The 20903-nt window shown below is 51.8% G+C and overlaps 2 protein-coding genes across 2 annotated transcripts; both read left to right on the top strand.

Moving 5' to 3' along the window:
* The first annotated feature begins 1174 nt into the window (after positions 1-1174).
* Dph1 (diphthamide biosynthesis 1) lies at positions 1175-12894 on the top strand. Its single transcript, XM_032914454.1, has 13 exons — positions 1175-1258; positions 4707-4859; positions 5001-5064; positions 6573-6694; positions 7178-7335; positions 7438-7559; positions 9475-9543; positions 10077-10233; positions 10326-10426; positions 11398-11476; positions 11830-11970; positions 12125-12231; positions 12787-12894. Exons 1-12 carry the CDS (start codon positions 1198-1200, stop codon positions 12212-12214), a joined length of 1317 nt encoding a protein of 438 aa, XP_032770345.1. The 5' UTR covers positions 1175-1197; the 3' UTR covers positions 12215-12231; positions 12787-12894.
* Positions 12252-13493, top strand: Ovca2 (OVCA2 serine hydrolase domain containing). Its single transcript, XM_032914452.1, has 2 exons — positions 12252-12558; positions 12787-13493. Exons 1-2 carry the CDS (start codon positions 12375-12377, stop codon positions 13284-13286), a joined length of 684 nt encoding a protein of 227 aa, XP_032770343.1. The 5' UTR covers positions 12252-12374; the 3' UTR covers positions 13287-13493.
* Positions 13494-20903: the final 7410 nt, after the last annotated feature.

Raw genomic sequence — 20903 nt, 5'->3', positions numbered from 1 at the left:
CCATAGAACTTGAAGCTAAAGCCAGACCGGAAGCTGTCCACGGGCAGGGTAGGCTTTGGTGTGCAGAGGTGGCAGAGTGGGCTCCAGGATGCACTGAGGGGTAGGGATGTCCAGAGAAGCTGGGAGAAGCATAGGCTGGACTCTTAAGGTGAATGATTATTCCCTGATGAGCACATTCTGGGTCAAGCTGTGCCTGTCTTAAGAGTCACAGAGACTGACGGGGCATTGACCCTTTCCATCCCTTCCTTGGCTGCTCATTCCCAGTCTGCCTTGCTCTCTCCTCTGAGCAGCCTCTTAGGCAAAGCCTGTACCTGGCTGCTTGTTTTTACATCTCTCTGCACCTTAATTAGGGGTTTCCAAGCAGGGAGGGCCTCCAGGGGAGCCTGAGGCCACAGAGCTGTCTTAAAGGGACAGCTGTGCTCACCACTGCAGAGAGGAGGATGGGAGTGGGGGTTCAGAGTGTTGGTGACCGTGTTGCAGAAGGCTGAAGGTAAGCCCTGCAGGTGCTTTGTTCTTCCAAAGGTCAAGTCTGTCTTGCTGACTGCTCTGACTTCTCTTTGGGGTCCCAGGAGTGCTGTCCACTGATCAGGAAAAAGGCTATAGCCTGAAGGACAGACTAGAGAGGGCAAAGGCTTGTCAGGACCCAGGAGGTTTAGGGAATTGAAGCCTCAGGCTGCCCTGTCCTTCCAAGAAAGCTTTTTCAGTTTCCAGTTTCTCCCTTGAGTACCAGCTTCCTCCATGTCGACCCTTCACACGATGGGTACATAGAAATCCGCAGCAAGCTGGTAGGCGTTAAGGCTCCATCTTGTTGGGACAGCAGAGTCCTCTGAGGTAGAGAATGTGCCCATGTCAGCTGACAGACTACACTTTACAAGGAAAGAAATAGAGTGAAGGTGGGGAACAACAGGAAGGCCGGCAGAACTCCTTTAGGTACACTCATCTGGGACTAACAGCTTTGAACTAGGCTATTGAAGAGCGTGGGAACAAAGGGGACCACTAGGGGACGCAGAGAGGCTTGAGAGTCCAGACCTTTTGTACCAACCAGTGCCCATTGTAGCACCGCCCTCATCTCCTTTTAGTCTCCGCCCTCCTGGAATCTCCGCCCTCTGCTCGGTAGCTCCGCCGTCGATTGTACTGTCTGCACTCTCCGCACTCTTCCAGCGCTGTCTTTTTGTTCCCCACGTGGGCTCTTGAGTGATGGCGGCGCTGGTTGTGTCCGAGACTTCCGAGCCAGGAAGCCGAGCCGGCCCTGGCAGAGGTGGGTGCAGCAACACTGTGGCCTCCAGACCTCGCATCTCTGGTGGGACCCCCCAGGTCAGGGACAGGGCGGGAGATGACTCCTTTTTCCTTGAGACGCGAGGGTGTCGTGCTGTTACAAGTTCTGAGCTCTAATCACCGGAGACCCAGGGACTGGTCTTTTCCTCGGAAATACAAAAACTGTCCCTCCTGGGAGTTTACTTTCCTCAAGGCGGAACTACGCCCTATCCCAGCTAGTAGACAGACCCCGGAAGAGTGATGGGATAGGACAGATCCGACCGGAGGGAAGGAGGGACCACATTGCGTTTTACAAGCGGACTCGGAGGATATGTTTTTATTTATGGGAAGAGGAGCTTGGTGTCCTTTACCAGGCACTAGCCGGCGCCCAGTGAATTTCAGCCTTGTGCTAGGTGTAGAGTACTATCCTGGCCCAAAGATCTCAACTGGAGGGGCGGGGAAGGAGGAGGTGCCTACTGCTCTTCTGTGTGCCCAAAAGCCCATAAGAAATTTGGACCTGTCTGAAGAGATTCTGTAGGGAAGCCGACGTGTCTAAGCTCGTTGTCCAAGGCCATGAAACTGACCCAACGCTTAACAGTATTAGTATTACTATTAATAATGTCAGGACTCCAGCTTTCCAGGTAATAGAGTTCTTCAACGCACCCCTCTACCATAGTAGATAAAAGCACAGGTCTGGGAGGACCCCTCCTATCATAGGGGCCCTAGCAAGAGGTTCTTGTACATGATACAGTTTCTCTTTTTTTTTTTTTTTTTTTTCGGAGCTGGGGACCGAACCCAGGGCCTTGCGCTTGCTAGGCAAGCGCTCTACCACTGAGCTAAATCCCCAACCCTCATGATACAGTTTCTGTAGGTACGGGATGATTAAATTTGTCTTTTCCCAACTTTTTGGTTCCTGGTGAGATATTGTTGGGTAGAGTGGGAAGTCCAGGATAACGCCTTGCTGAACGGCCTCAGTTTTTTTGTTTTGGGGTTTTTTTTTTTTTTTTGTTTTTGTTTGTTTGTTTGTTTGTTTTGAGATAGGTTTACTCTACGTAGCCCTGACTGAAGATCAGGTTGAGCTGCAACTCCCAGAGATCCACCTGCCTCTGCTTCCCAAGTGCACAGATCAAAGGCGTGTACCACCACTGCCTGACTCAAACAAAAAAATGAATTAGAAAAAATTTTAGCATTTATTTATTTTACAGTCTGTGTCACAGTGCCTGTGACAGTCAAAGGGTGACTAGTGGAGTGAATTACTCCCTCCATGTGGAAGGTTGCACGGGGTTGGAGCATAGGTCCTGAGCCATCCCCCCTGGTTTTAGTAGTCTCTGTTCAGGGCATATTTGTATATCCTTGCTCAGGTTAGAGTGTTAACTCCTAAGGTGTAAGGTCCCCTTTGTCCTTATCTGTCCATCAGCACACTAAAGTGTGTTCTTTCTGGCCTACTTAGGTTGAACATAAGGACTAAGAAGTAGGGAACTTACTAAATCAACTCATATTCCCTTTTAGTTAAAAAGTCAGATGTGTTTGTCTTTTGTCTTAGTATTTGTGTGTGTGCTAGAAGTGGTTGGAAGAGAGTTTCAGACTTCTCTGGAGCTGGAAATCAAACTCTGGTCCTCTAGAAAAGCAGCAAGTTCCCAAGGACTGAACTGCCCCACTTACCAATTGTGGCTGTTTTGAGACAGGGTCTCAAACATGGTGGCCTAGACATCCACCATGACCACCACCACCACCAAAATTTAAAAATTACACACACACACACACACATACAGAGAGAGAGAGAGAGAGAGAGAGAGAGAGAGAGAGAGAGGGAGGGAGGGAGGGAGAGAGCATGAGCATGCATGCACTCACACAGATTCACACTGACAGCACACACATACATACCACTGGGAATTGCTAAGCAAGTAGTCTGAGCTATACAACTAAGCCTCATTGTACCCATGCCAGCTAAATTGTGTGTGTGTGCGTGTGTTTGTAGAAACCAGAGGTCAATGTCAGGTATCTTGTTCTCCACCTTTTTAAGCCAAGCATAGTGGTATACCTTTAATCCCAGCAATCAGGATTCAAAGGCCAGTCTGGTCTATATAGTGAGTTCCAGGCCAGCCAGAGCTACACAATGAGACCTTGTCTTTAAAAATATAAACATTTGGGTTGGGGATTTAGCTCAGTGGTAGAGCGCTTGCCTAGCAAGCGCAAGGCCCTGGGTTCGGTCCCCAGCTCCGAAAAAAAGAAAAGAAAAAAAAAAAATATAAACATTTGGTTTGGTGTGTGTGTGTGTGTGCGTGTGCGCGCGCACGCGTGCGCACGCGTGTGTGTATGCGGACCTGTGTGGTGACACGTGTGGGACTATGAATCCTTTTACCATATGGATTCAGGAGATTGAACTCAGGTTCTCAGGCGCGGAGGCAGGCACCTGTACCCCTAGTCGTCTTTCCAGTCCTCCATTTTCTTTTTAAGACTTGCTTTTTATTTGTGGGTTTCCATGTATGCACGTGTGTGTGTACAGATGCCTGGTGGAGCTGGCGTTGCAGGCTGCTGTCAGTAACAAGTGCTTGTAAGATCTGAACTGTCTCTTCCACACCTCACCTTTATTTTTAATTTAGTCTGTCACCTAAACTAGAGCTCATTGATTGGGCTAGATCGGGTGTCCAGCAAGCCTCAGCACTGGGATTACAGGCCTGCTGTGGTGACCAGCTTTTTGCATGGGTTCTGGAGAGCTGAACTTAGGTCCTTATGTTGTGTGACAAGCACTTTACCTTTTCTTCACCTCCAATTTTTGTGAGGGATTTTCCTTTTTGAGGTAGGATCTCACTATGTAGCTCTGAGTAGCCTGGAACTTGCTACGTAGAGCAGGTTAGCCTCAAACTCAGAGATATTTTAAAAGAAAAAAGCTCTGAGTGCGCTGTTTGCATGTATGCCTGTGGACAGAAGAGGGTGTCAGATCCCATTGCAGATGGTAATGAGCCACTGTGGGTTTTGCAAATCGAACTCAGCATCTCTGGAAGAACAGCCAGTGAGTGCTCTTAACTGCTGAGCCATCTCCCCAGCCCAGATTTTTTTGGGGGGGTGGAAGCGGGGCGGGGGGAGAACAAAATCTTGTTGACTTTACTGATCTTGACATCTTGGGATCATAGATGTGCGTACCATGCCTGACTTTATTGTTCCTTTAAATGAGGAAAGGGACAAAGGCATGGATTAAGCAACTCGGGCCAAATCAGTGGGACCCTTTTGCTATTTGGTCTGTTTTGTGTCATCTCTAGTCCCATTTATGACTGCTTGTAATCTCACAGCATAGAAGCTCACCCCCCACCCCCCACCCCCAACCCCCATGGTTTATGGATATCCTTTGTGTGTGGAATCTGGGCCTTCAATTTAGAGTTAACAGATTAAGTGGTTCTGGCTGCCCTGTGGTCTAGGGCAGATGCAGACTCAGGCCTTAATGTTTTTTCTAGGTCGCATCTCTCGGGGCCGACTGGCCAATCAGATCCCCCCTGAGATCCTGAACAGTCCCCAGCTACAGGCCGCTGTCCATGCCCTGCCTTCTAACTACAACTTTGAGATCCCCAAGACCATCTGGAGGATCCAGCAAGCCCAGGCCAAGAAGGGTGAGCCCTCAAACGGTGGAGATGTGAGGTTGGAAAGGGTGCCTGCCCAGATGTGGGGCCATGTCCTGTCCCAGCCTCTTCTAGCTCTCTGCCTTTCATCTCTCTCTCTCTCTTTTTCTCTCTCTTTTTTTTGTCTTGCAGTGGCCTTACAAATGCCAGAAGGCCTCCTGCTCTTTGCCTGCACCATTGTGGATATCTTGGAAAGGTGAGGCGTGGGTGCTGGAGAGCAAGCTGAGCCTTTGCCCATTATAATTATACCTGTTGGCATCAATTTTCTCTTCTGGACCACTGGCTAAGCCCCAAGCCTCCTACAAGCATGTATATCCACACAAAGGAAAAGTCTCGAAACAAAATCCCCAGGTTGCTGAGAACTTGGTTTGTCCGTTTCCCTTCTTCCCTTATATAGTCTGAGCAAGGGCAAAGAAGTCAATCTCCCTTTCTAGGCCAGAGCAGATGGTAGCATCTGGGAGGAGCCCAGGAAAACTAACTCTGAATGGGTGAGGGTCTGGCTGTCAAGGGTTGGGGCCGAGTGGAGGATGAGAGGCTGGGGAGTTGAGGAGGGTGCTCAATTTGGGTGGGAGTAGGTGGGTGGCAGAGGTGAGCGATATTCAGTTCCTCTGCCCCCTCCTTCTAAGTTTCTTCATGACAATGAACCATTGCTGGGGGTTGGGGGGAGCAGTGCTCAGCCATCTGGAACCTGCATGAGCACAGGGAGGGGGGATGCAGAAAGGGGAGGTCACCTCATGCTGGGAACCTCCCACTTCCCTGCTGCTACCCTCACCCTTCTCCCTCCCTACCACCACAGACCCACTTCCCTGCTCCCACCCTCCTGCCCCTTGGGGATGCTCTCTGGGGCTCAGGCCAATTTGCATACATTTTAATCTATAAAAAATTAAGTGCTCTGGCTGACTCAGAGCCTGGGCTGCATTCTAAGGAGCTGAATAATCTGCTTCTGTGCACAGCCTGATTTGGGGAAGGGGGTGGAGGAGGGGGGCAGACTGGCAGCAGTTCGGCCTCCTCCACTGCACCCCAGAGGAAGAACGGGGGCACCCAGTTACAGAGCCAGCATCTATGCCCAGGTATGGTCACTTCCTAAGAGAGCTAAGCCTCCTGCTCTGTCCCAGCGGTGAGTTTGGGGTGCAGGGTCTTTTCTACCACCCTGCCCCCCAGTGATTCAGTCCTGGCAGCAGATCTCATAACAATGTGCTGTCCAGAGCCCACTCTTCCTGATTGCATGAGGAGTGTAGGCAGCACCATGTGCTGTGGGGGAGCTGCTCATGGGTCCTCCCCATCCTGGGCACCCATGGCCTTACCTATGGGTGGGGAGCTGGTGGGGTCTGGGCAAGGGGGAGGCCATGCCTCCACATACATCCATGCCTACACAAACAGTAATGCCAGAGCTTGTCAGGGGGATCTTTACGTGCCCTGGGCAGGATGGTGAGTCTCAGGGGTCTGTCTTTACTATGCACATGTACTTCTGAGGGTTAGGGGTCTTGCAGTCTAAGGCTGGACAGGGTGCTGCAGACAGATCCTCACATGGCAACTGTTCGAGGAGCTGCTGCCAGGGCTGAGGGAGGTGGCAGATGCACCCTCCTACTCTTGGTTGGCAGCTGCCAACTCAGGAGATCTGGGCCCTGAGACACCTCCAGAGGGAGAACTGTCTCCCATCTCACACTGGGTCTGCTGTGCTGTGCCCCAACCCCATCCCTACAGGTTCACAAAGGCTGAGGTGATGGTGATGGGCGATGTGACCTACGGGGCATGCTGTGTGGACGACTTCACTGCAAGGGCCTTGGGAGTTGACTTCCTGGTGCACTATGGCCACAGCTGCCTAGGTATGGTGGGCTGGGACACCAGAATAGTGGCAGGAAGGCAGGCTGAGAGCTGATCTTTGCTGCGTACAGTGTGCTGTGTGCTTTGCAAGCACACAGTCCCCTCTGGTTTCCAGGGTGGCCTTGGTCTTGCTGCTTTGCAGGTGGCTTGTGCCTTTGGATTTGGCTGCCTTGGAAATCATGCTGCTGTCTCAGATGTGCGTGTCTGATGTTTTGGTTTGGTTTGGTTTTTGAGACAGTGTCACTCTCTAGCCCAGGGAGCCTGGAACCTAACAGCTGTCCTCCTGTTTCAGCTGCTAGGATTAGGTGTGAGCGAGCACACCTGGCAGGTGTTTGAAAGGCTGTTTCTGAGAGAACAAGCTGGGCACCCAGCTAAGAGGAGAATGTGACCCTCCCTTCTCCCTGAATCCCTCCCAAGCTGAAGCCACTGGCTACTCTTAAGACTGGGACTGGGCCAGGACACTTGTTTTGAACTCTTCCCCGTAGTCCCCATGGACACCTCAGTCCAAGACTTCCGTGTGCTGTATGTCTTTGTGGATATCCGGATAGACACTGCCCACCTTCTGGACTCGGTCCGCCTCACCTTCACCCCAGGCAGCTCGCTCGCTCTGGTCAGCACCATTCAGTTTGTGTCAACTCTACAGGTAACTGGAGAGGCTACTCCAGGGTGCTCCTGGCCTGGTGCTGTGGGCTGTTCCTCTGGCCCTGGCTGTCTCCCAGCTTCCCTTCCTTCATTATCAATACAGGCAGCTGCCCAGGAGCTGAAAGCTGATTATCACATCAGTGTCCCACAGTGCAAGCCCTTGTCCCCTGGGGAGATCCTAGGCTGCACGTCCCCTCGACTACCCAAGGAAGTGGAAGCTGTTGTGTAAGTGGAAAATGGGGCTAGTTTGTAGACACATTTTCAGGGAAAGAGGCTAGTCTGAAGTTCCTAATCTGTGTGCTCAAGGTCACCTTGGAAGATGGGGCCCAAGTGTGGCCCACACTTGAAATTTTTTGCACTCTCCAGTGGTCCATCCTTCATCCAGAAGGCTATGCTGAGGATGGGGACAGGACTCAGAGGGCCCGATGGGGAATTGGGATGGGTGGAAACGGAGAGGATGTAATTGGGGAAGATGGATGGGCACGCCCAGGCTGCAGCCCCATTAATTTAGCATCCGGACAGCTAACAAGCAGGAGCAGCGTGTCTCCTGCTGCCTAATTATTTTAGGTAATGGAAATGCTTAATGTCGTGTGAATGCAGCCAGCCTCACAGCCAACAGCTCCTCCGGCTGGGACTGAGGATGGAAGTCCTTTCCTAGCCGCTGGCAAGGAAGGAAGGGCACTCTGCCCCCACCCCTGGGACTGGTCCCACAGATCTGGCTACAACCACATAGGATACTCCTGCCCTTAGGCCCACATGTAGGACTTCCACAGCCCAGGCCTGGCAGCCGTGCTCCCCGAGGGGCATTCCCCATGTACTGGTGCCAGCATAATGAATACCCATCATCTGAGGCCTCAGGGTGCATGTTGGCGCGAGAGAGCAGCAGCTGCCATGGCTGACTTATCTTGGGGTATCTCTGAGGGTATGTTCTGTGTGGCCTGGTGGTGGAACCTAGTATCCAGTCTCAGATAGCTTTTGAGCTTTGAGCAAATGGGTTTTGTTTTTTTGAGACATTACTTTGTGGCCTTTGCTGTTCTGGAACTCACTGCATAGCCCAGGCTGGTCTCAGTTTCACAGAGATCCCCGGCCGTGAGCCACTATGCCTAGCTTGAGCAAATGTATTAAAGTCCTTGGGTTCTCTCCTGTAATATGGCAACAGTGTAGGTGTCTTAGATACTTACTCATAAAGTACAAGACATGGTTATAGCTCCGTACTGTATCAGTGCTGCTGTGGGCCAAGAATAGCCAGTGTGTACCCTGGAACCTCTTTATATACATCTTTGGATTTCCTAGACAGGGTTTCCCTATGTAGCTCTGGTCATCCTGCAGTTCATCTGTAGATCAAGCTGGCCTCAGATTCAGAGATCCTCCTTCTGTCCTCTGTGAGATGCCACCACTCTGCTGACCACTGACACTCTATTTATTGTATGTATGTTTCACCTTCTTTTTTTTTTTGGTTCTTTTTTTCGGAGCTGGGGACCGAACCCAGGGCCTTGTGCTTGCTAGGCAAGCGCTCTACCACTGAGCTAAATCCCAACCCCAATGTTTCACCTTCTTGTATGTTTGCCACATGTATACCTGGTCCATTTGGAGGTCAAAAGAGTACATTATATCCTCTAGAAAAGGAGTTACAGGTGGCCATGAATCACTGTTGTAGGTGCTGGGAATTGAACTCAGATCCTCTGAAAGAGCAGCCAGTGCGTTTAACCAATGATCCATCTATCTCTCCAGCCTTGAACATATACATCTTTTTTTTTTTTTTTTTTTCTTTTTTCAGGGCCTTGTGCTTGCTAGGCAAGCGCTCTACCACTGAGCTAAATCCCCAACCCCGAACATATACATCTTAAACACAACCTCTATTCCCCAGTTTTCAAATTACGCTCTTGGGCCCAGGTGGCCTTTCTTTGGCCCTGGAAGACTGCTGCATTACACAGCTAAAGTTATCTCCAGGCAGCTAAGTCCAGCTCCGTACATATAGTGCAAAGGTATAGAGGCCTGAAAAGGTGTCTCGGGGACTGTTGTCAGTTTTCATAGACTCGACAGCATGTGTGGCTGAAGAATGCAGCCTTCAGGACCTGTAAGCCAGGGCACCCCCTTTGCTATTCCATTACCTTGCTTACACACTCTTCCCACCCTGCAGGTATCTTGGAGATGGCCGCTTCCATCTGGAGTCTGTCATGATTGCCAACCCTAATATACCTAGTTACCGGTAAGGGCTAGGGAGGGCTGACCATGTGTGGAGGGGTGAGAGTCTGCCCCGGAGGCCCTCATTCCCTGATCACTAAATGGCAAGCAGCTCTAACTGAAGCACATCCGGAATTTAGACCCAGGGCTGATGTTGCCTACCTGGGAATCACCCCCAAGCTCTTTTTTTTTTTTTTTTTAAGATTTTATTTATTTATTGTATATGAGTACACTGTAGCTGTCCTCAGACACACAAGAAGAGGGCATCAGATCTCATTACAGATGGTTGTGAGCCACCATGTGGTTGCTGGGATTTGAACTCAGAACCTCTGGAAGAGCAGTCAGTGCTCTCAACCACTGAGCCATCTCTCCAGCCCCTACCCCAAGCTCTTAAAACACTACCTTGCTCTTGCCTGCCCCAGCTGCAGGGCTGATCTCTGTGGTTCCTGATCTCAGTAATAATCCTTGTTCCCTAATAAGGCCAGATTTCCTAAATTCCTCTCTAGAGTCCACTTAGCTGACTCTGGGCTGTCACAGTGATCCTGACAACTTTTCCAGGTACGACCCATATAGCAAAGTCCTATCCAGAGAATACTATGACCATCAGCGCATGCAGGCCACTCGTCAGGAAGCCATCGCTGCTGCACGCTCAGCCAAGTCCTGGGGCCTTATTCTGGGAACTTTGGGCCGCCAGGGAAGTCCCAAGGTCCTGGAGGTGAGAGGGGCTGACAGGAAAGAAGCTGGAGAAACCAGTGGGCTGAAGAATCTCGCTTTGGCCATTTCAGCTCAAACTGCTTCTCTCAGCAGCACTTGGAATCTCAGCTCAGAAACTTGGGACTTCCCTTCCTGAGGCTGCTGCTCTCTGAGATCTTCCCCAGCAAGCTCAGTCTACTTCCTGCAGTGGACGTGTGAGTTCCCCCACCTTACCTATGCATGGTGACCAGCTACGGGGGCTTAGGAACCGCCTTGTCATGAAATCTTAATGTCTATCTTAGTATCTATGGCCATCATAATAGTCTGGTGGGATGAGTGTAAGAGAGCTGGGGAGATGGCTTATGGAGTGAAGGTCTGATGGCTGTTGTTTTAGTTCATTAAGGTGGATTTTTTTTCTATCTTTTGCATGTGTTAGTTTGTGTGGAGCTTTGGTGTCTACCCATTTTTTTTAGGATCTCTCACTGGAGCTTGACAAGTAGACTGGCTGACAGTCTACCTGTGCTGGATCTCCTCAGTGCTGGAGTACAAGTGTACTTCATCCTCATCACCACCACCACCATCATCACCACCATCAATCATCATCATCATCATCATCACCACCACCACCACCATCATCACCATCATACACACACACACACTCATTTTCTCTCATACTCATACATACTTTTGCTTTTTACTTTAGATGGTTGTGAGCCACTTTGTGGGTGTTGGGAATTGAGCTTGAATCCTCTGTAAGAGCAGCCAGCTTCCTTAACCACTAAGCTATCCCTCCAGCCCCACTTTTTCTTTTTAATGGGAGTTATGGTCAAGTCCTTGGTTTACAAGGCAATCCTATACAGTTACCTTCCCAACAGTATAGTTGGATCAGTACATCCTGACAAATGAGTGTATTGAGACACTGTTGTGTTCTTTGATGTACCCGAGCGAGGTATCTTTCATGTCACATCTTACTGCTGTGAAGAGATACCATGACCATGGCAACTCTGTTTTTTGGCTTTTTAGAGACAGGGTTTCTCTGTGTAGCTCTGGCTGTCCTAGATCTCACTCTGTAGACCAGGCTGGCCTCAAACTCAAAAATCAGCCTGCCTCTGCCTCCTGAATGCTGTGATTAGAGGAGTATGCCACTACTGACTGACCCATGTCATATCTTAACTTACCTTCTTAGATGGGTGCAGGTGGCATGTCCACGCCTCTCCATTGACTGGGGCTCAGCCTTTCCCAAGCCACTGCTGACACCCTACGAGGTAACAACCACATTTTGAAAGTTTGCAGGGTAGTGGGCTTTGTACTTCCTGTCGAGGGAGGGTTTTGAGATGACTGGCGGCGTGGCTGAGCAGCATTTAGGGTCGTGGGTTCTGAGATTGGGCCACCATCTTGCTGTGTAGTTTTTGTTTGTTTGTATTTAAGACGTGGTCTTCTGTAGAGCCCAGGTCTCTTTCCCAAGTGCTGGGAGCCATGAGCCATCACGTTTGACTCGATGTGTATGTAGCTGCGAGTGTCCACCTCACACACCCTTCATAGGCCCTGGTCAAATTTGCTAATGCAGGGACAAAAAAAAAAAAAAAAAGTATTAGCATCATTGTCTTTTCTTCCCTAGGCAGCTGTGGCCCTGAAAGAGATTTCTTGGCAGCAACCCTACCCTATGGACTTCTACGCTGGCAGCTCCTTAGGGCCATGGACAGTGAACCATGGTCGGGACCGAGCACCCAGGGGTCTCTGCCAGCCTGCATCCGGCAAGGTAGCGCGGGCTTTAAGGAGGGCTGAGAGGCAGCCCACAGGCGCAGCCTTGGCGTGACGTGATCCACGGCCGCCGCCCTGAGGACACCGGGGGAAATGCAAGGGAGCGGGGTGGAGGTCTCAGTGGAGAGACTTGGATTGGTTGGCTACCTCAGGTGCAGCAGGGGTCCAGAGGCCACTCTCCAGTCCTCGCCTGTGAGGGCTGCAGCTGCGCAGACCAGAAAGCTACACCGCCAGCTCCCTGAGAGATCTGGAGCAGCAGGTATTTGCAGCCACGCCCCACGTTTTTGTTTTCGGAGTGCCCCGCCTTCTCTGAGTCCCGCCTTAGGGGTGTTGCCGGCAACCGGCCCAGCCCCCTTGCAGGTTCTACTTCCGCTTGGCAAGGCATGCTTCCGGTTCTGCAGCATGGCGGCACGGCAGACCCTGAGAGTACTGTGCCTCGCCGGCTTCCGGCAGAGCGAACGGGGCTTCCGTGAGAAGACTGGGGCGCTAAGAAAAGCGCTGCGGGGTCGCGCAGAGCTCGTGTGCCTCAGCGGGCCACACCCGGTACCCGAGGCAGCGGCTCCCGAGGGCGCAGGGACAGACTCGGGTGAGATAAGCTAGTCCCCTTAGCACGCCCAGACCCCTTAGACTACTTAGTTTAAACAGGGCTCTAGTCTGAGCTCCCAGGCTTCCTCCATTATCTGTGTTCAGTCCATACCAGGTCCCTCCCTCCCCACCCCCAAGGCCCCTGGCTGTGTCTTTCCCAAGCTCTGCCTTCTTCCTCTCACCTTATTCTCTAGTCCTGATCCTGTGCTCTTCTCCCATCTGCTTCTAGGGCCCTGTTCTCCAGAGGAGCAACCTCGAGGCTGGTGGTTTTCTGAAGAGGAAGCGGACGTTTTCTCTGCTCTGGAAGAGCCCACAGTGTGCAGGGGTCTGGAGGAGGCCCTGGAAACGGTGGCACAGGCCCTTGACAAGCTGGGGCCTTTTGATGGACTTCTTGGCTTCAGCCAGGGGGCTGCATTAGCAGCTTTTGTGTGTGCCCTGGGTCAGGCAGGTGATCCTCGCTTCCCCTTGCCAAGATTTATCATACTTGTGTCCGGGTTCTGTCCCCGAGGCCTTGGCCATAAGGAGCCCATCCTGCAGAGCCCCATGTCACTGCCTTCACTTCATGTTTTTGGGGATACTGACCGAGTCATCCCTTCTCAGGAGAGTATGCAATTGGCTAGCCGATTCCTTGGAGCCGTCACTCTCACCCACTCCGGTGGTCATTTCATTCCAGCAGCGGCATCCCATCGTCAGGCCTACCTTAAGTTCTTGGACCAGTTTGCAGAATGAAGGATCGACAAATGTCTCCGCACTGTTCCCACTTCTCTAGCAGCTGGTTGTCTAATGCCCTGCTGGGGCACTCCTCACCATGGCTAGTTAAAAGACAACTGTCAGTTCTCAGGACACACAAGACCACAGAGCCTGTGAGAAGACAGTGGTGGGCAAGCAGGGGCTGGCACCCTGTGATTGCCAAACAATAAAGGTTTAGCTTTTGAATGTCTTTCTCCTGCACAGACCCCAGGGCAACACTGAACTAGCAACTACATGCAGCTGTGAGCCCCCAGAACACATTTTTTGGTAGAAGTCGTTGTTTTGTATCTGAATTTGGCTTATTGTGGAGGTCAGAGGGTAACTGCAGGGAGGCGATTCTCTCAACTGAATGCTGTCTTTCTGAACTCTCATCATTGGGCTTGGCAAGTCCAGCCTGCTGAGCCATTTCACCATCATTCTGTGGAAGCCAGATACCTCGGTGACTGAGTCAGAAAGTTTTACATTTGAGGAGTTTGGGGAGAGAACACTTGGCAAGGCTCTGCTGGGGCCCATCCGCTTTTAGGTTTCCTCCATCCTGATTCCTGAGAATTGGGAGTTGGCTTCCTTTTGGTCCCTGACTTCGGTCTTTGCTTTCTCTTCCATAGCTGTTCCATCCATCTTAACCCTGGGCCTGAGGGCTTTGGTAATACTGTAGGATGGATAGAGGCCAAGTACAGCCCAGAGTAAGCTGCCTTTTCCTAACGAACCCATCTGCAGGGTTCTGAGATTGCTGCTACTCACAGTTGATGTGTTGAGAAAGTCTAAGCTTAAGGAGCCCGCCCGGCTTAACCTCTTGCCATTTTTCTTCTCCCGCCCAGTGCCCAGTCTTGCCACATACAGGCATGCTTTCTGATTTCTGCCTCTGAAAGACAGTTTTTTCTAAGATGTCACAAGGTGCCTATCCAGTCCTAAGCCACAATATCCTCTAGGGAGCTTGGTCACTGAGCAAGGGTTAGAGTTGGCCAGATACCCCACATCCTTCTTGGAATAATATATGTTCCTTGACACACAAGTGTTTCAAGGTATAGATTAGAGAAATGGTTCTGTGGTTAACACAGGCTGCTTTTTCAGAGGACCCAGGCTCAGTTCCCAGTGTCCACATTGTAACTCACAAACATCTAAAGTGCTTAGTTCCAGAGGATCTAACTCCAGGTCTCGGGGATGCACATGACATGTACTTAAAAGTCAGTGACCAATGGCTGTGGTGCTACAGGCAGAGGACAGTCGGGTCTCCATAGAGAAACCTTACTTAAAAAAACTACCAGGTGGCAGTGGCACATGTCTTTAATCCTAGCACTCTGGAGGCAGAGATAGGAGGCAGATCTCTTGAGTTTGAGGCCACCTTAGTCTACAGATGGAGTTCCAGGACAGCCAGAGCTACACAGAAACACTTTCTGTAGCTTTTGTTTGTACAAAACAAAAAGTTAGATGACCAAGGCAGAGTCTTCCCAGGTATACCCTTCCCTCAAACTCCACTTATGTAACATCTGATTCACTTAAAAAGTCCTCTGGTGGGGTTGGGTATTTAGCTCAGTGGTAGAGCGCTTGCCTAGCAAGCGCAAGGCCCTGAGTTCGGTCCCCAGCTCCGAAAAAAAAAGAAAAAAGAAAAAAAAAAAAAAAAGGCCTCTGGCTTCTTCAGGTCTTAAGACTTCCACCAAAAGACAGCAAGATGGCTCACAGGAAAGGCCTTGGCTGCCAACACATGCAGTGTTGTACACACTAAATATTTTAAAATTTCACAGAAGGATAGACTGAAATTATACCCCAAAGTCCCATTTACTGATTTTAGATCCCTTTGTAACAAGGCTGGGGTGGGAAGTTAAGTCTTTGTGCCTTGCTCTCGTCTTTTAGGGATTGCTTCTGTGACACAAAGATTGAACAGATGGACTGCTATAAACCCCATTGGCTTTGGCCTATCAGTAGTCTTTGCTTTTCTGTAAATGGTTGGTGGATCTGTAAATCAGTACTCAGACCCACTGGCAGTCATAGGCTGTCTCTTTGAGTCAGCCTCAAGCTGGGGAAAAGGATAACTCGTACTTCTGGGTAGCCTTATAAAGGTGAAGGTCCATGTGCGTGGTCTCTAGGCCCTGGCTCTACCAGGAAGAAGGGAGGAGAGGAGAGGGTTCAAGTAGAGCTGCATTGGGTGGGACAGAAAGAAGTGCTCATGTTGAAGTAAAGATCCCAAGAATCAGAGCAGTTCTGATTTCCAACAAGTGGAGTGCTACCTCCCACCATGCAGAAAGAACTTCAACACTACCACATGTGCACCCCATGAGCCACTTACATGAGGAACATTGGCTAAAGTTGGAATTCCTAGAGAAAACTAGACCTATTTGTCCCTGGTTATTCCTCACCAGCTATTTGCAAGCGACAGCCTTGAGTAGAAGTTTAAGTCTGGTAAATATGTGCTATTAGGAAAGAGTCTCTAGGGCTGGAGAGACTCAGCAGTTAAGAGCACTGACTGCTCTTCCAGAGATCCCAAGTTCAATTCCCAGCAACCACATGGTGGCTCACTACCATCTGTAATGGGATCTGATGCCCTCTTTTGGTGAATCTGAAGATAGCTACATTGTACTCATATATATTAATTTTTTTTTTTTAAAGAGCCTCTAATGTGATTCAAAACCCTCTGGGGAGGAGAAAAAGAAGGTCCCCTGAGAAACCAGTGCCCTAACATTTATGTATAGTCCAGGCAGATAAGTTCCAGAGGTAGAAGTAGCATTTTATTGAGAATTAACTAAACCAAGCAATGGACAAGTAGAAGGCTGTCATCTAACGTATTTTTGAGACAGGGTTTCACTGTAGTTCTGGCTAGCCTTGAACTCACAGAAACCCACTTATCTCTGTCTCCCAAGAGCTGGGATATAACAAAAGCATGCCCCACCACAGCTTAATTCGTTTATTTCTGGTGCCAGGACCTTAAGCATGCTAGGCACAGACTGTACCACAGAGCTGTGTGCCCAGCACCCCTGCCCCATTGTCTAATTTCATGGAGAAAGTACTGTCATTAATAACTGGACTTTACAATCGAGGAAACAGTCACAGAAAGGCTAAGTATCTTACTCAAGATTGGATGATTCAGACCCCAAAGTTAACATTCTTGCCTGTTATCATTACCCCCTCCACTTGTTTTGAGACAAAGATCTCAAATTTATTGTCCAAGCTAGCTTGGAGCTTCTGGGCTCAAGAGTTCATTTGCCTCAGCCTCCTGGGCAACTGGGACTGTAGGTACATACTGCTGCTCCTGCTTTTGGTTGGTTTTTCTGCTGTCCAGCAAAAGGTAAGCAAAATGTACCACTTGCTATAGGCTAAATGTCCAACCTGGGCTTCCACTTTCTACTGTGTAACGTTGGGAAGGAGGGCATGGTTTATACTAAATGCTTTCTAGGATAACAAACACAGAATTGTATAGTCAACCTAACCACATCGTCTGATGGGTTCGATCTGCAAAAGGTTTGTCCTCTCTTCAGAATATCTACTTGTTTTCTGCATCTTGATTACACCCAGGATTTCTAAAGCTCTGCGGAAAGACAGTGTCCTATCAGAGTCTCTCAACAGCCCTAGCCACAGAGCGTTTACCTGCAGCCTCTGTGGTACTCCTTGTTGGGGCACGTTTGAAGAACTCGAGTTGTGATGCATTACTTAGAGACTGGCTGAGGGGAGAGTGCTGGCTGATACCTTCAGACAATGCATTAGAGACCAGGTGAACTTTACCAGCCTGCCAGCTTTTTGCTGTGTTAAGGACCCTTTTAATTATGTTTCAGGAGAAAGTTGGGGGACAGAGTTAAGGGGAGGTTGTGGCTCTATAAGGAAATGGATTCTTTGCCCTGTTCCCTTTGCCTGCTCTGGAGGTATAATAAAGCTTCCCTCTCCTCCCCCCTCAGCTCTCTGCAGGCAAAAGTGATTTCTTCCTTCTTACAGCACTCCTGATCCCATCAGTTCACCACTCCTGAGATAAGAACCACCCATTTTCTCGCCACCTTAGGCAGCGATACCTCGACTGGGAAGACAGGACAGTCACTGAGGAGGATCGTCAGACACTCCGTGGATCTGCTGCTGTGGCTGAGGAAGATGCGCAGCAGCCTAGCAGGCCGCCTCTCTGAGCACATCTCTTGCCACCTCCGCAGATACATCGGATGTTGCGTCGCCGCCCCGCCTCCTCTTGCTCTGTATCTGCCCAAATCCAGGCTGGCAGAACTCGGGAGTGGTGGGGAGCGTGGGCGTGCTGCGGGGCGACCATGGCTGTAGACTGTTACCTCCGGTTCCCACAGTAACAATCGAAAGCCACGGTTGCCCTGGAGACGCGGGGGCGGGGCTTTCAGGCTGACGTCAGCATCGCGGGCGGCGGGGGTAGCGCTAGTGTCTGCGGGGCTAGCGCCCACTGTAACCCACGGGGACCTTGGACGGGCGTGCCCGAGGGAGGCGCCTGCGCTGCATCAGCACCGCGGACAGCGGCGTAGGGAGGCGCGGAGGGGCTGGGGGTCCGCGGTCCTGGGGCGGGGCCAGGCGTCGGTGGCCGTGACTGGAGACTGTTACTGAGGGCGGCCCGGGCAGTAAGCAGTCTAGAGCCAAGGTGCCGGCGCGCTGCCCGGGCGGGGATATCCCGTCGCCCGCAGTTGAGAGTGATGCTGCTTCTCAGGCCCACCCCCCGCCCAAGCGCGCGCGGACAGACACGCGACCGTGACGTCAGAGTCCTGTGACGTCAAAGATGTCCCAGTGGGGAGGCACTTCCGGCGGTGGGGAGCGGTGGGGGGGTAGGGCGGGGCGGCCTGGTCGAAGCCCCGCCCCCGCCTGGTCCTGAGAGGACAGCTCCGCTTGCAGAGGCGGGAAGTCCTGAGCTCAGTGGGACAGTCCGATGGGACGGGACGGGACGGGACAGGGAAGGGGCGTGTGGGCAGCATGCGGGACGGGGGTCCAGAGAGAGCCGCAGGGCCGAGGTGTGCGTCTGTCTGTCGTGGGCGGCCTGGCTCAGTCAGTCGGGGCCATCTAGGCTGAGTCACCGCTCTGCGGACAGGGGAGAAAATGAGGGGGCGCGTCTCCTGAGACGCCAGCACCTTCTCCCCACTTTCTTGAAAGGATGGCGCAGGAGCCGCTCAGCCTCGGGAAATGGGGTCGGGGGCTCGGTTCTCCGCTCGATGCTTCTCCAGAGTGTCTGCGTCTGCATTTGGGTGCTCGGCAGGTGCTGCAGAGGTTGGGTCAGCCGCCGGCCCCTGGTCCACCAAGCTGAAAGGAACCTTCGTCCCTCCACTCTGCCCCCATGCTCACTCCGGAGTCACCTTCCAACCCGCCGCCCCTCCGCTCCACTCTTTGCCCTCCCATGGTGTCCGCGCATCAGCCCATCTCCGACTGACGGTGGGTCCTTACCTGTCGGGCCGCGTCGCACCGGTGCCGGCTTGCCTCCCGCAGCCCGGCCGGCGCCGCCGCTTTTATAGGCGCGCGTAGTACTCGTGCGGCGGCTCATTCATGCGGCCGCGGCTCCTACACACTGACGCGCTGCCGACGTCAGCAGAGAATTTAGGAAACGGGAAAAGAGGCTATTTATAGTGGCAAGCGGGGAGGGGGGGCGTAGGGGAGGACGGGACGAAGCGACAGGGAGTTGGGAGCGGGAGGAGGGTGCGCGCACGCGGAAGCAGGATTGGGTAGGGGAGTACGTAACCCCAGGCTTGGCCTCCAAGGGGTTAACTTTCCGGAACTGCAGGCGACGGGCTGGGGGAGAATAGTGTAGGGAGGGTGCGGCCCGTTACGCGTTTATTCACTCTTCCCTTCCGGGGCTTTGAAAGTCCTAGGATCTCAGTCCTCTTTCGCCTGGATCTCAGGGGTCCTCCCTTGGTAGCCCCAAAACACACTGCTCATTTCCTAGACCCGACAGCCCTATGACGCCAGAAGATGCCCCGCGATGCTATCACTACCATTCATTACCATTTGGCCACTGTGGTGTCCTCTCTCTCTCTCTTGGTGTGTGTGGGGGGTGCGAGCAAGGGAATGAAACTGGATCGGTTTAGGAGGAGAGTAGAGTGCACCTCGGACTTTGACATCTAGGGGCTGGGCAAAGAAGAGTGGGGAAGCCTAGGAGTTTGGGAAGGCTTCCTGACTGGGCCACAGGAGGAAAGGTACCAGTCAGATGGTGGAAACCGCGGGGAAAATCAGGGAGTTTAGGAGAGTGGTCTGGACTTTAGAAATGAGCAGGAAAAAAAAAAAAAGAAAGAAAGAAAAGAAAAAAAAGAAATGAGCAGAAGATCCTCTGTAAGAGTTTGGGAAATATATGTCTGGGGTATCCACGAAAGGAAGGGCTAGCCTGCCAAATACTGAAGAGCACAACTTGGCAGTGCCCAGCACAGCACTGAGGGGGCCACGTCAGCATAGGTGGACTGCATAGGCAGAACCTGTAAGAGAGGGAAGGAGACTAAGGGGCTCAATAACTTGGCGGGGTGGTGGTGGTGGTGATGGCGGCAGGGTACCCCTTTCTAGAGGAATCAGAATTGACTAAAGGGCTCCTATGATGTGAAGCAGGTTCTCTAGAACAGTCCGATTCTATCTTCAGGCTCTAAATGGGGGCGTCATGCGTTCGCGGAGAGGAGAAAGCTGCACCAGGATGACCAGAGGAGCTCAGGAAGAAGGGGAAAGCCGAGTTAAAAGGAGGGGCATGGTGGCGTGCATCCTAGCACGTGGGAGGTAGATCTGTGAGTTCGAGGCTACGAGGCTACATAGACCTGAGACTGCGGTGATGGGGGGCGTGGAGGAGGAGGAGAGGAGAGGGGAGTACACGGAGGAGAAACTTGGGTTGTTCCCATATGTGGTTGGTCCCATAGCATCGCAAGAAGGACTTGAGTCGGTGGAGAGGGATGAAACAAGCAGGAACTGAGACCCAGCCGACCTCGTATTGGTGAACCAGTGGATAAACTTCATTGTGTAAGAGACATACAGAGGCTTCTCTCCATTAAAAGGAGAAAAGATTTAAAAGAGACAACATCAGAGACACCCTTGTTTGCCGTTTGGGATTTGGCCTCTGATTTAGTAGGAGAACTCATAATTGTCAAAACTCATCCCTAAGAGCACTTCTGGGGAGCCTTCTTATCCCCAACACCCCATTACACTTCCGCTTTAGCCCCAAGGCATATCCCTCGACAGAGACCCTGTTCAGTTCTCCCAGAGCTCAGAAATTGCGGAGTCCACTGTGGGACTGCAGTGTTTGTCTTGTATGGACACTGTTCGGAGACACAACGTAGAAAGTGGATTAGATGGAGCCGGAGCACACCGCCGCGAAAGCCTGGTGAAGCCTAGGCCAGGCGCTAAAGTCCCCGGCCAAAGAAACGCAGCCTCTAGGGGGCGCCCAAGACCTTGGTGTCTCACTGGTACAGCTAGAGGCCCGGCCGGCGGGCTCCGGGCGAGTGACTCAGCCACTACCTCAAGCGGGGGAGTGGGGGCTCGAGGACAGCGTGGGGAGCGGCAAGCGCAGCCCCCACCCGCCCTGAGCCCCGCACGGTTGCTAAGCTCTCCAAGGCCTCTGAGAGATGAGATCCCGGGAACCTCATTGGTTACCATAGTAACTCTGCACCCCAGCCTCTCCGGCTTGGCCACGGAGGAAGGCACAGCCAA

The sequence above is a fragment of the Rattus rattus genome, chromosome 9, assembly GCF_011064425.1.
Source record: "Rattus rattus isolate New Zealand chromosome 9, Rrattus_CSIRO_v1, whole genome shotgun sequence".
Taxonomy (NCBI): Eukaryota; Metazoa; Chordata; class Mammalia; order Rodentia; family Muridae; genus Rattus; species Rattus rattus.
The sequence above is the reverse complement of the archived record's forward strand: the minus strand, read 5'-3'. Positions and strand labels throughout refer to the sequence as shown.